Source organism: Aythya ferina (assembly GCF_964211825.1).
Source record: "Aythya ferina genome assembly, chromosome: 2".
Taxonomy (NCBI): Eukaryota; Metazoa; Chordata; class Aves; order Anseriformes; family Anatidae; genus Aythya; species Aythya ferina.
This window is the reverse complement of record NC_140297.1, coordinates 98,078,128-98,090,520: the sequence shown is the minus strand read 5'-3', so window position 1 is coordinate 98,090,520 and position 12,393 is coordinate 98,078,128. Positions and strand designations below refer to the sequence as shown.

Below are 12,393 nucleotides of genomic sequence, written 5' to 3'. Positions count from 1 at the left end.
GAGTGGAAGGAGGCAGTAGATAATTGCTATAGAATGTATTTTTCTTAAACCAACGGAGATTTCTGAGTGAGAGTCCAGAGTTCTTCCTCACAATTTACGGTATGTTGCTGCTGCAATGTGAAATAAATGAAGGCAGTGGTGAATTGCTTCTAGTACTAGCACTACATGCTTGGGTTTAAATAAATAAATAAATTGCAGACTGTTTTCTCTTTAGATTAAAATGAATGTCATGAACTGCAGCTGTTGGGTGTTCTGTTTGCATCGTGACACTTCTCTATTGTGAGCTTGTCTTCCCCCAATAGCAATGCTATGTTTTGCATGAACAGACCCAGACTTATACTGAGGATGGAGAGGAGGCTGTGTAGGTTTGTCTTTTGTGGCAGTAGTTGTCTTGCAGTTACTGAGTTTCCATCATTTTATTTCACATGGTGAAAAAGTCACACTAAAGGAGCATTCAAAGCGCTCACTGAAACTTGAGGGTTAGCTCTCCTGCCGTGGTTTTAAGAGGGAGATTACTACTAAGAAGTTAGTCTGTGGTAGACAAAGGTATTCCTCATGTAGCTGTGAAATCTACAGATCATGCCACCCCTGGCTGCTCCATCCCATCCAGAATTCACCTTTCCACAGCTCCTATTTAAAAAAACATGCCTGGTATTTCCCATAGCTGATTAGCAGGAGCTCCTTTGGAGGAGTTCTTGGCAAAACCTAGATTCAGGAGCCCTCAGCAGAGAGACAGTAGCAAAGAGCTTGAGAATAACCTCTGGTGGTGCTGCTCCTATAGCACACATCTGTCTGCAGCCTTAGTGCTTCTTGATTCAATTAATACCTGGCAAATTGACCTTCTCAGGGGGCTGAGGGGCTTTCAGTATGGGTTCTGCTGCTTTTTGATTCTGCCAGTGTCTCAAATGAATAGCTTGCTCCAGGTTACTTGTCTGCATTGTGTGGAGCAGGCTTGTTTACTCTGAAATCTGGAAAGCCTCCTAAAAATAGCACAAGCACAATTCTGTCTTCCTGGGAGTGCTTCATTGCTCCTGTTTCATGCAGAACAGGAAGCTTGTGATTTTCTGCTTGGCAAGACTGAGACCTCATATTGTGGCGTGAAGAACAGTTGCTCACAGGAAGAAGAGAGAGAGTGTCAGAACTAAGGAAGGCAGTTATAGAGCTATGTTTTGTCATCAAAAAAGGAGGCTAAAATGAACTAGATTACTGGACTCAGAAATTATAAAATAAAGCAGGTGTGCATAGTGCCAGAAGGCTGAGAGAGAGCTTCTGAGTCATCAAATCTCATCCCTGCTATCACAGACAACTGTGTCACATAATCCTATATAAAAATTTATCATGCTTTCTCTCAGAACATTTCTCTCAGACTAGAGGGAAACTTAGAGGTAAATAGATTCTTTTTTCTCCTGTTATTCAGGTCAGCTAAATCCTCGTTGCAAAATGGTGGGTATCTCCCTGCTTTAAGATCTTACTTCATGGGAGTAAAGATTAAATTACTGTGAATTTTTGAAGTCAGAAGTGATGACAGGATTGGAATGCTGATCTGAAACCAAAAGCACATAAAGTGGTGAAAAAAAGCCCTATAAGCAGATGTTGAAGAGAACTAAAAACATTGAGCAGAAAAGGAGGACAAAGTGATTGAAGAGTCAGGATAGTTTCATTCGGAGCTAATCTGAGCATCTTTTTATCTTGTACATATTAGCTGTGGGTCCTTTCCAATATCATGGCATTTGGATATTCCAGGGGAAGTTTGTGCCTATGTGCTCCAGGTAATTGCAAAACCTGATGGTTTGTTGCTTGCCAACTTTTAGTTCTTCACATGCAGGTGAGCAGTTCTGTCTTGCAGGGTAGGCATCTTCCCCTTCTTTCCTGGTGTTTCTGTCTCCCCTAGGCTTGTGTGCTCTCCCATGACTGTCTGGCCAACCATCATTATTACAATTGTGTATCCTATTTACATGCTAGCTCTGTATAGATCAGCCTTCGAGTTTTGCCATCCTCTCTTTGATATTTATGATTGACCCTGTCTGTCAGTTTGTTTTAGAGAAGAAACTGTAGTTTTGAAACAAAATGTCTGTCTACTCAAATATTTCTGCCTTCCATACAAGGAATAGAATATTTGGTATTTTGCTATCAAGATATCTCCCTATCAAAAAGGGTGGGTATATCGAATTGTTCTCTATTGAGACATCTCCCCATCTTAATAGGGAGATATCTTGGTATAGTAATTTCTGACAAGACTTAAAATTGAGAAGATACGCTTTTTTAATCTTTATATTCACAAAGTATATCTCAAAAGTGGCTGAAGGACATTAAAAATTACTGTGTCCTAGGAAGGTGTCTGAGGCAAATTTCAGGGAGAAAGGAGCAGCAGCTCAAGTAAGCCTGAGGGAAAAAGAGGCCATCATAATTCTGAGCAGAGAGGCTACTAGTCTCCATCCAGGGTAATCTGCATCTGATTCTTTATGATGGTTTTCTTCCCTTTACTGTTTCTCATTTGAAATATCACTGCTGCAGAGCAAGCAAAACTGTCGCATTATCTGCCCTCAATGGGTATAATGATGGTGGGAAGATGACTATTGGCTTTTGCCTGGGTAAATATTTTTCCTTTTGGGAGGCTTTTGTCCACTTAAGAGTGTAGAGAAAGGAGAGGTACTGAAGTCATGCTGGTTCTCGGTCCTGGGAAGCTGTAGGGCAGCCAGGTACAACAGTTCCCATTCAGTAGGACCTTGCCTCAAACCTGCTCTGAAGATGTTCTTGCCCAGGGCACATGATAAGCATATGATCATTGTCTTTAAAGAATTTCCTGAGAATATCTTTAAAAACTGCCCATGCCTCACTGTTTGCTCAAATCAAGAGCTTTTTTGTCTTATTATATGGAAGTTTGGGTCATGAACCAAGTAATTTTTGAATTAGCATTTGCTAGCTGAAAGTAATGAACAATCATAAGCACGCAGGCTTAAAAAAAGGTTTTTGCCATCTGATTTGCAGCAGCTCCCCATTTTGTACTTAATTTTTAAGTGAAGTAAATCAGTTGGAACCATCCTGTTTGTTTGTTTTCAGCTGCCGCAGAAGATGCTAACCTCTTCATGAGCAACTGGAAAACAGCACTGATAATGGATAATGCTGGGAATTGCTTTTTCTTGTGCAGGTGACATAGTTGCAGGCAGGCTTCTTTGTGGGATAATCATTCAGAAGAAGAAATAAATAATTCAGTTTCATAGTTTTAGAAACTGTTCAGTTTAACTAATGCAACTTTTTTTTTTTTTTTACTCTTTATAATAAAGGCCTTGGATATCCATATGCAGGAATACTTATTAGCGGAGATTCTACATGACTTGAAAGATGAAAGTGCAGAATTATTAATTACAAGAATACATGGAAATACTTGGCAAAATATCGTACAGTCCATTAGCCACATTTCAGCAAGTAGGAGGAAAAAAAAAAAAAAGGTTTATTGGCTAGCAAAATGAAAGAGCTCAAGGCCAAGTCTATTGAGCTTATTTTAATGCAGCACTACGCTTTTTCTTTCAGAAAACATTACTGTACAAAGTGACTCTAAAGGTCAGGGTGGTTTAGATGAGACTAATTGAATTAATCCTGAACCACAGCTTTCTCTAGAAATTTAACTCTTAGGGAGGGCAAAGAAAAGAAGCAGACTCCTTAAATTCATGCGTGGATTATTCGTATGCCATATTTATCTACTCTATATAAATGTATAGTACTTCCATACAAAGGACGAAACCATGAAATAAAAGGTCAGGACTGGGTCCTCTGCTGGTGTAAAAATGCCATAGCCGCTGCATTCAGGACAGCTGTGCCAACAAACAGCAGCCTAACACAGGTTGGCCTTGGATTCCAAACTGTGTTATTAGTGGCTGTTATCTCACCCCTCCTCTAAAACTCATCCATCCTCTGAAACACTCAGCTGGCTGTCCTGTGTTCTGGCATTGCAGTTAACTTCCCAAGGACAATGGCACTCAAGGGGGAGATTCTAAGGATGGTGGTGGTTCAGGACCCCAGCATGGCTGGTAGGAAATACATCACTGAATTTCTGCAAGCTATGCCAAGGGTTTTACCCTGGAAATCACGTTATAAAACATTCAGCGGTTGAAGCAAGCAGTAGCAACTTTCTATTTTCTAAGACTTTTATTGGGATAGTAAGATATCTGTGTGTCCAAAGATTGAGATGCAAAAAAGCAAAGTTGGTCAATTTACTGCTCTGTTTTATGACAAGCACCGGAAGGTTGTTTGTTTTGTTTCTGAATGAGACAACAGATGTGTGACCTCTCTGTCAGAAGTAGTTACTAGAGGAACCTTGGTGATTGGTGTCATGGCAGTTTAGCAGGTCAGGTTCTTTACAGGAGGAAAAAAAAAAAAAAAAAGCAAAAAACAAAACGCACAAAACAAGGACTTATGACAAGATGCCAGTTCCCAAGACATGGCTTGCAAAACACATACCTCTGAAATAATTTAGCAGTGGTTTAAAATGTTCTGGGAGTAGGCTCCCTGCGGTGCAGTCAGACTCCTAGGTGGCTTCAGGCAAGTCCCTTTGCCTCTGCTTTGCTTAATGGTGTTCCCTGTCTAGCCTTTCACCTGCTGCGTGCTTCCCCCTCCTCCTTCTCCTTCCTTACTCAAGCTGTTTGGCAACTTTTAACTTTTAAGCAGCTCAGGAGTCGCACTCAGGTGAGATCACTGGAGCCTGGAATGTGGGAACTTCCATAGGTCCTTGCTGGGACCAGGACCACAGGCTGTAAACTCCCCCAAACCTGGGATTGTTTCCTGGTATGTGCAGAGCTTTGCACTTCGGTCCTAATCTCACATCCAGCTGCTTGTATAATAAAAATAACTTCCCTGCCTATGCATTACCTACACAGAACGTGCTGGAGTACTACCAAGAGCACTGCCTGAAAGAGAAGCTGCGGTACAGAATGGTTTTTCAAGTGTGCTGGAGATCTATTTCTAAGAAGGTTTTGGTTTTATTAATGTTTCTCTCAATTCTGCAGTCTCTCTGGGAGCCTCAGACTTCCTAGTGACAGGTAGTGTAGAAGATGGGCAGGAGAGAGAACATGGGGTCTGGCAGGGAAAGGGGGAGAGGAAAAGAGAAGATAGCATAAAGAAACAGGAGCAATGAGGAGGTTTGCCTGAATCACTGGTAGATGGGAACTCCTGCACAAATTTTCCGATGGTAAGAGAAAATAAAAATAAAAACCCTGAGGACAATTGGAAAAAAAGTCCTCTGGTTCTGTGTGCGCCAGTGCTGCTTGTGCCATTCAGAGATTTCCAGTCTGATCCTTAAAACTTCTAGCTGCAGTTAAGCTTAGAAGTATGAACTGTGACAAGTTGGTCATTACTGCTGAAAATGTCAAAGCATTGAATAATTGGCCTTTGTGCCTCCTCAACAACTAAAAAATGAACTTCGTGTTATGAGCAGATTGTTTATGGTGCTGGCAATTAAACCCCAGTGCAATATACATTTAAAAATGCAGCACTCCCCTGCTGAGCAGTTTAAGCCAGAGCACGATATTGACTTCTGCCACAAACACTGTACAAATATCTGCAGTTCTCATTTGACTTGAAGATGAAACCACACTCCTAATAACTGTTTTCTCATACTCTAAATTGAGAAGGAGTGTGACTGGATGGGTAATCTGCCACCAAAGAGATGGGCTATGGAATCGCTTCATTTCATATGATGGCTGTGCTTTTTCTTTATAAATTTTGGAGGGGAGAGGTAAGGTCGTCCTTTATTAATGGCATAGCATCATTCCAATGTGCCAAAAGTGCTTGAAAGGTCTGCACCTCTAAAACTTTGTATGGAAAGGAGAAATACTGTCACTTTGGATCTCTTTATTATAGTAGGATTATTTCAGCCTTAAAAGGACGTACACACACATTCCTTTTCAGCCTTTCAAGAGAGGTTTTGTTTTGTTTTCCACACTCCTGTTTTCCAAAATAAACTACAAATCTGTAATTTAGAAGCCTCCTTCAGACTAGGACGTATCAGAATAAAACCTCTCTCACTGCTGGTTCCAGCAAATTGAAAAAAACACAGTAAATTAGGACAGCAGGTGGCAGGTTGGCACCATTGGTGAGTGCCATATACTGGAAACACACATCTGAAAATCTGAGTTTGTCCCAGTATAGATAAAGCAAGAGAGATCACATCCATCCCTGGAAGCACAAAGTGTATAGCACCTCCAAATGCAAAGGATTTTTACCTCATTCTTGCATGTCACCTTTCCTGCTAAGACTTTTAAGTGTTTTGGCTTTAGTTTTCTTTATTTTGGTGAGCTCTGGTTTTGCCTCCTTTCCTGAAAACTGCTGTTGCTTTGTCTTCCCCATTCATATTCTTTTTTCTTTCTTTTTTGCTGCATGGAGACTCTCTGCTGTACAAGTGTAAGTATTTTTTTAGCTCTGCTGTTTCTGGCCTACTTGTTTGCGTTTTTGTGCTCCATTTGCCTCTGTACTACTGTGTTAGTCTCCTGGGAGACTCTAGTGCCATCCATCTGCACTTACAAAAAGAAATAGGCAGCAGTTTAGGAATGAGATTGGATTTTACAAGAAGGCTCAGCCAGCACAGCCTTTGAATTTAAAGCATCCCTTGACTTTGAGACCAAACCAAAGCAGAGTGCTGATGAGATCTAAGCAGCAGTGTTACTGCTCAGAAAGAGAATCCATCACTTGGGTTTTCTGTTCAAGCATCACTCAGCTTGATGAAACAATGGCTTAAGAGTGAGCATAAACTAGGGTTTTCTTGACATAGCAAGTTCCAGGTGGAAGAGATGTCATGGGTTATCTCTGAGTTTGAGCAGGTGTGTTTTCTTTGTCTGATTGAATCACTTTGAGATTTTGAATGCTGCCACCCTTAATGTCTGAAAATCCTTATGTAGTTTTGCAGGAAGGAGGGCTGGGAGTTGATGGGTCTGGGAGCTGAATTTTGAGAGAGAGGGAGAAGTTGTTCATTAATTCAAGTCTTTCAAGAGGGCGATGACAGGAGAGTCATGGAGGATCTCTATTAGGATTGAATATAAATGATTCTGGAGGAGGAGAAGAAAAAGATGGGAATGGGCATATTCCTGAGCACTGAGAGCAGTTCCCATTAACTGTACCATCAAGGAATGTAGTGTCTAAGACCCTGTTGCTAAAGGCATATAATTTTTTAGCACTGGAAACAAAGCTTCAAGCATTTTAAATGTGATCTTAGTTGTTTTTAAGCCCTAAGAAACTGATGTTCTTCCATATTCGGTAATACAACTTAAGAAAACTCAAGAGTGTTCAGATAGCTTTGTGAAGAAGGGAGTTGAGAAGAAATCTGGAGCAGTGATCCATTTAAGAAGAGATCTTAGTAGTTTATAGGTAGCTTGGACACATGAAACTGCCTAACTCTAAATTGCCCTCTATGTACACCTGAGGGGTAACTCCATGGAGCCATCCCCAGAGAGAGCTGTGGCATGAGTGCATGCAGACTTCCACAAGGACTTCTGAGAAATAGAGGTACACAGTTGATCTTTTGAGCTGTTCTGCCAGACAGCTGCTGTGTGCTCACAGAAAAATAGGCAAAGCAAGGAAAAAGTTCAGGAGTTGGCCTGCTGTGGTGGAAAGTTGCTGGAAGATGTGGAAACTGTCAAGGAGGGGATGTCCCCTCCTTGTTGATGCCAACAGCTATTCCCCTGGACAGGCCTTGGCTTGAAAGGTGAGGCAGTAGAGCTGAGCTGTGTTTGTATGGCCAGAGGTGGTGTGAAGGCACAAGCTGTGCGTGTGCCCAACCTGAGCTGCTTCCTTCAACTATGGGAAGTGGGGCTGAGACTGAGGAGAGCCAAGATCCTTCCCTAGGAGTTCAGACATCTCCTCTGGTAGTGAGACGTGCTGTGCTGCTGTAGCATGCTTCACACTGGCTGAGATATGAAGCAGAGATTGTTTAATATTTTGTAGAAGGAGCACACTGGCCTATTTAAATTAGTGCTTTGACCCATTTTGTTCTGCGTGCTCTCTAGAAAGTTCACTTAACAAGAAGTGTTTCATCTGTGCACTTCCTAAACAGGCTAGAAAACAGAATGTTTTCCAATAAAAGTGTGTGCGTAGCTGCTATGTTCATGCTGTTAAAACAAATGGCAGGCATCTCTGTCCCTCTGCCTTTATCCCCAGCAACCAGTAACCAAGTTACAGCAATGATAAAGGGTTATGAGCACCAGCACAGGCTCTGCAGTGTCATCTGGGGGCTCTTTCTCATTTAGGAAGGAAGATGGAGTCATCCTGTTCCTGGCTGTCAGGATCTGTATCTTGGAGAGTTAAGTCACTACACAGAGGCCTCAAAACTTGCCCAATGCAGGGCTCTCAGCTTGTCTGCGTTCATACAAGAGCACTCCAGACATGGACGTGCAGTTCCTGAGCTGTCAGAAGTCTCCCATCAGCCTTGTTTCCCGTCTTCCTTCCTGATCTTCTTCAGCACATGAATCGCAGCATTATCCTGATATAATTTCCAGTTGCACCACCAGAAAGAAGTTGCAAGCAGGCCAAAATGAGTGTAAATATACATTAGCAGGAGAAATAGGGTGCAGATGGAAGTGCAACTGGTGGTGACTCCTAATTGCTGTACCCCAAATGCTGAGCTGCTTCAGCTCGTCATCGCGTGAGGTGCAAATGCCTTCTGCTGTTCCAGTTTCGGATGAGCCCAGTTTTATCATGAGACAAACCCTGCATTTGGTTTATTGCTAGCTCTCAAAGTAGCATCTGACCTTTTACTGCAGTAAGCACTTTGCCTGCTCATTAGTTTTGTGGTACATCTCCTCAGGTAGCAAGCTATTTCCTGTCTGATCACAGAGTTACTTTATTATGAACTGATGCTTGTCAAATGTCATGTAGAAACCTGCAGCTGAAGGTATCTTTTTCTCCCAGTAATATTCATGGCAGCAAAAACACAGCTCTGTCGCATGGGCAGTGCTATCACTGCCCGCTCTGTAATCTGGCTGCCCATTTCTGATGTTGAGAAGACAGGTAATACCTCTCCCATTCTAAAAATCTGTCATAACCCTGAGCAAGACCCTGTGAATAGTGATATAATAATCCTTCTCACTGCTTCAGATGGGAACATAAATTCAGTACATGTGAGCATGGGCACTGAACTTTCCATAAGGAAAAACTATTACATACCTAACTTTAAAAATTCACAATGCCTGAAGTTTCAGTACCAGCTATGCCTTTTCTGGCTCTCCTAAAACTGATAATACTAAATTTGATTAACAATTCTGTTGATGAGTTGTGAGCTGTAACAAAACCCAGCTTCCTGACTGGCACTCCACATTTGAAGTCATGAGATAGGGCTAGATGGTAAGTGGAAGTATTCAAAGTATACAGATGTCACTGAAGCCAGCACATATGACTCTGCCACAAAGAGAACCTATCTTTACAGGAACCAAATAACTTTAAATTAACTCCTTGGGAAACATGCAGCTCAGCTGTTGGTTTACAAGGCTCACAATGCTGAGCTATGTTAAGAGGTTCAGAATTGACAACATCCTGTTTCCTGTAGCAAAAAGTCTTTATTGCCACACAGACTTTCAGAAGAGGCTAGGTAAGAAAATAAGGGCAGCTTTCATCCAAAAATAACAAAACCAGGTCTTAAGTCTGGGTATTTGTGCTCTAAAGGCAGCATATTCCTTTTTCTGGTAATGTGAAGGTGAGAAGAATAGCACGTAACTTATCGTAGATACACTGAATGTATGTAAAGGCAACTTTACAACTTAGCATATCTAAAGTCCAGGGAAGTTATATGTTTGCTGGTGGTATCGCTAACCCTGGCATGGTATTTATGGTATTTTGAAGGGCTGCATGCTCCAAGACTATATTTTCCTAGGGAAGCTTGGTGAGCTGTGTGATTGTATCCAGAGGCATAGACACCTGGATTTTAATCATTCCCAGAGGCATGTCACTAACTGAGGAATTGTATTTTGTATCAAAAGTAAAGGCCAGAAAGAACAAGGAAGAGACAGTCGATGGTATTGTCATTAACTGCAATAGAGGACACAGTAATTACTTAAGTTTTCTGTGTCTCGTAATCCCATATGCAAAGGTGTCGTTTTAATAGTTACCTTGTTTTACAGTTGGGGATCAATGAATTAATGCTTGGACAATTAAATTAATTATCCTGTTTACAACATGAGATTTTAATGGGAAGAATAACTGCCTCCCTGCTTCGTTTTCAAAGTCAGTTCAACAAAATGCCAATTTAGAAAAAGTTATGAATGTTTGAGAAGGGGAGGAAAAAAAAACATTCCTTCCTGCTATTAAACCCAATCAGATCTTGAGAGCAGATTTGCTGTGTAGAAAGGAAAAAGTGTTCCTTGTTATTTCTTCTGTCTGCTGAAGTCCTTTGTTTTTATTTTATATTGACAGATGACTCCTAAGTCAAAAAGGAAAAGCATCCACAGCAGAATGCTCCGGCCGGTGTCCAGAGCTTTTGGTAAGTGAGAATTTCTTACAACCTTTCTGCTTCTTTGCTTGCTGAGATTCTTCTAGATAGTTCTTTATTCAGAAGCACAGAAGACTGTCCCTCCCTCCAGAGTGCATTTGAGGCCATGTTGCTTGCTTTGTTTCATGAATCTTCTGGTGTGTCTGGTAGTAAGTGCTTGCTCGCAATGCTCTGTCTGCTCACGAACGTGTTGTGGCTGAGCACATTCTCTAAACGTGTTCATAACTGTTTACCCCCAAAGAGAGGAATGGCATTGTCTTTTTGTTTTAAACAGCATGTTAAGTCTAATTAGAAAGTTTTGATTTCTCTTAGAAATGGAATTTGATCTAGATAAAGCACTGGAAGAAGTACCTATCCATATAGAAGACCCACCGTTTCCTTCCAGCAGGCCGGACAAACGAACTTCTGGATTCATTTCAGAGCTGCCATCAGAAGAAGGGAGAAAACTTGAACACTTCACAAAATTAAGGCCCAAAAGGAATAAAAAGCAGCAGCCCAGCCAAGCAGCAGTGAGTCTACTTTGAAATCCTGTTGTTGATGTTGTCTGTTGATTGCTTTTTGCCATGAGTTATGTCTTGCAAAGTAATGAGGACAAATGTTAAAGTTTTAAAAGCTATAGACAACTTCTTAGTTTTTCTTCTGGTATTCAGGTATTTCAGTGTGCAATCCCCATTACAATCCCTGTGTCTTGTTTGACACAGCCTAAGCCCAGGGTTGCTTTTATCCTTTTTTATTTACTTTTGTTTTTTAATGGGAGCAGTTTCTGGAAGTACGTGGAGCTTTCACAGGAAGCTCATGAAATACAATGAAACATTTCAATTACATTGCAAGGGTTTAAGTCCTAATTTTTTTTTTTTCTGCCTGCTTCAAGACTTGGTAACTTGGCATGGATTCCTATTTCTATCAGCTCTCAGAGGAGCTACCCTGTGACACCCAGCTTCCCACAGCTCCCTAGCTGAAGGTGATGTTTGGGCCAGCAAATCTGCACAGTCACAGATCTGCTTTTCATGCTGGAGCCTGCCTTAGAAAAGCGAAACAGAGCACTATCTGTCTATTAAAGGCATTGGTGTGAACCCAAGTATACGTGTATGGAGTTCCCACAGTTCCATTTCCTTGGCATACCACATCAATGAAGATTCATTTCTGTGATGGTATATCCTCAGGGTATGTAAGGACAGATCTGGAGGAGTTACAGAGCTATCTCCTGGCAACAGAGCAGAGCTGATATGATAAAATAACCCTTATCTGGGGGCAGATATTGCTTCTCTGAATTATAATGCCTAGTAATGAATGTCTGTGGCCTCGTCTGCTGCCTTAGGATTGTTGGAAGAGAGGACCCTTGAAAATTTCCTTAATGCTGGGAAAGATCACATAAGGCAGGTTTTTGCACCACTTGGGAGTGGAGAAACCTTGAAGGAAAGGGGGATATGCAAGCCAACTTTCCATTCCCTTGCCCTTTACAGAGAAGTATAGAGGTAGAAGGAGCACAGACTGGTCTTCACGTTGTAGGGAAAATGCATCTGTGTTTACTCCATCTGATTCCAACTGTGCAGAATGCACGTGTTTTCCCCATTGCTAAGCTTGCTTCCCATCTGAACATGCTCAGTGCATCCTGTGCCACCTGCGTAAGCATGGGGAAGGAGCAGGGGCACGGGAGGACAAGTGCTCTGCTAATAGGCTGGCAACCAGAAAATAAAATATCTTGCTTGACAGAAACAAAAAGCTTACCTCTTGTTAAGAGGAAGTGCCTTACCTCTTGTTAAGAGGAAGTGCTACTTCCCATGACAAAGCAATGTTCTGGGAACACTCATCCATATTGAATTAATTAGGAAATAGAGAGTTAATAGTTGCAGAAATTGAAACAAAGGGTTTTTTTGTTTTTGTTTGTTTTTTAATTTTTTTACTTAAACTCATTTGTCCCTGTC

At 41.5% G+C, this 12,393-nt stretch overlaps 1 protein-coding gene across 8 annotated transcripts in view; it reads left to right on the top strand.

Annotated features, from left to right (window-relative positions):
- CARMIL1 (capping protein regulator and myosin 1 linker 1) overlaps nucleotides 1–12,393 on the top strand; it is a 189,244-nt gene that overhangs the window by 156,346 nt on the left and 20,505 nt on the right. For 4 of the 8 annotated variants that reach the window (XM_084507999.1, XM_084508001.1, XM_084508004.1 and 1 more), the window contains 3 exons: nucleotides 6,379–6,396; nucleotides 10,393–10,459; nucleotides 10,781–10,977. In XM_084507999.1, the coding sequence (XP_084364125.1) occupies nucleotides 6,379–6,396; nucleotides 10,393–10,459; nucleotides 10,781–10,977 (282 nt within the window). The remainder of the gene's footprint in view (nucleotides 1–6,378; nucleotides 6,397–10,392; nucleotides 10,460–10,780; nucleotides 10,978–12,393) is intronic. The other 4 variants (XM_084508000.1, XM_084508003.1, XM_084508002.1 and 1 more) reach the window with 1 other exon arrangement.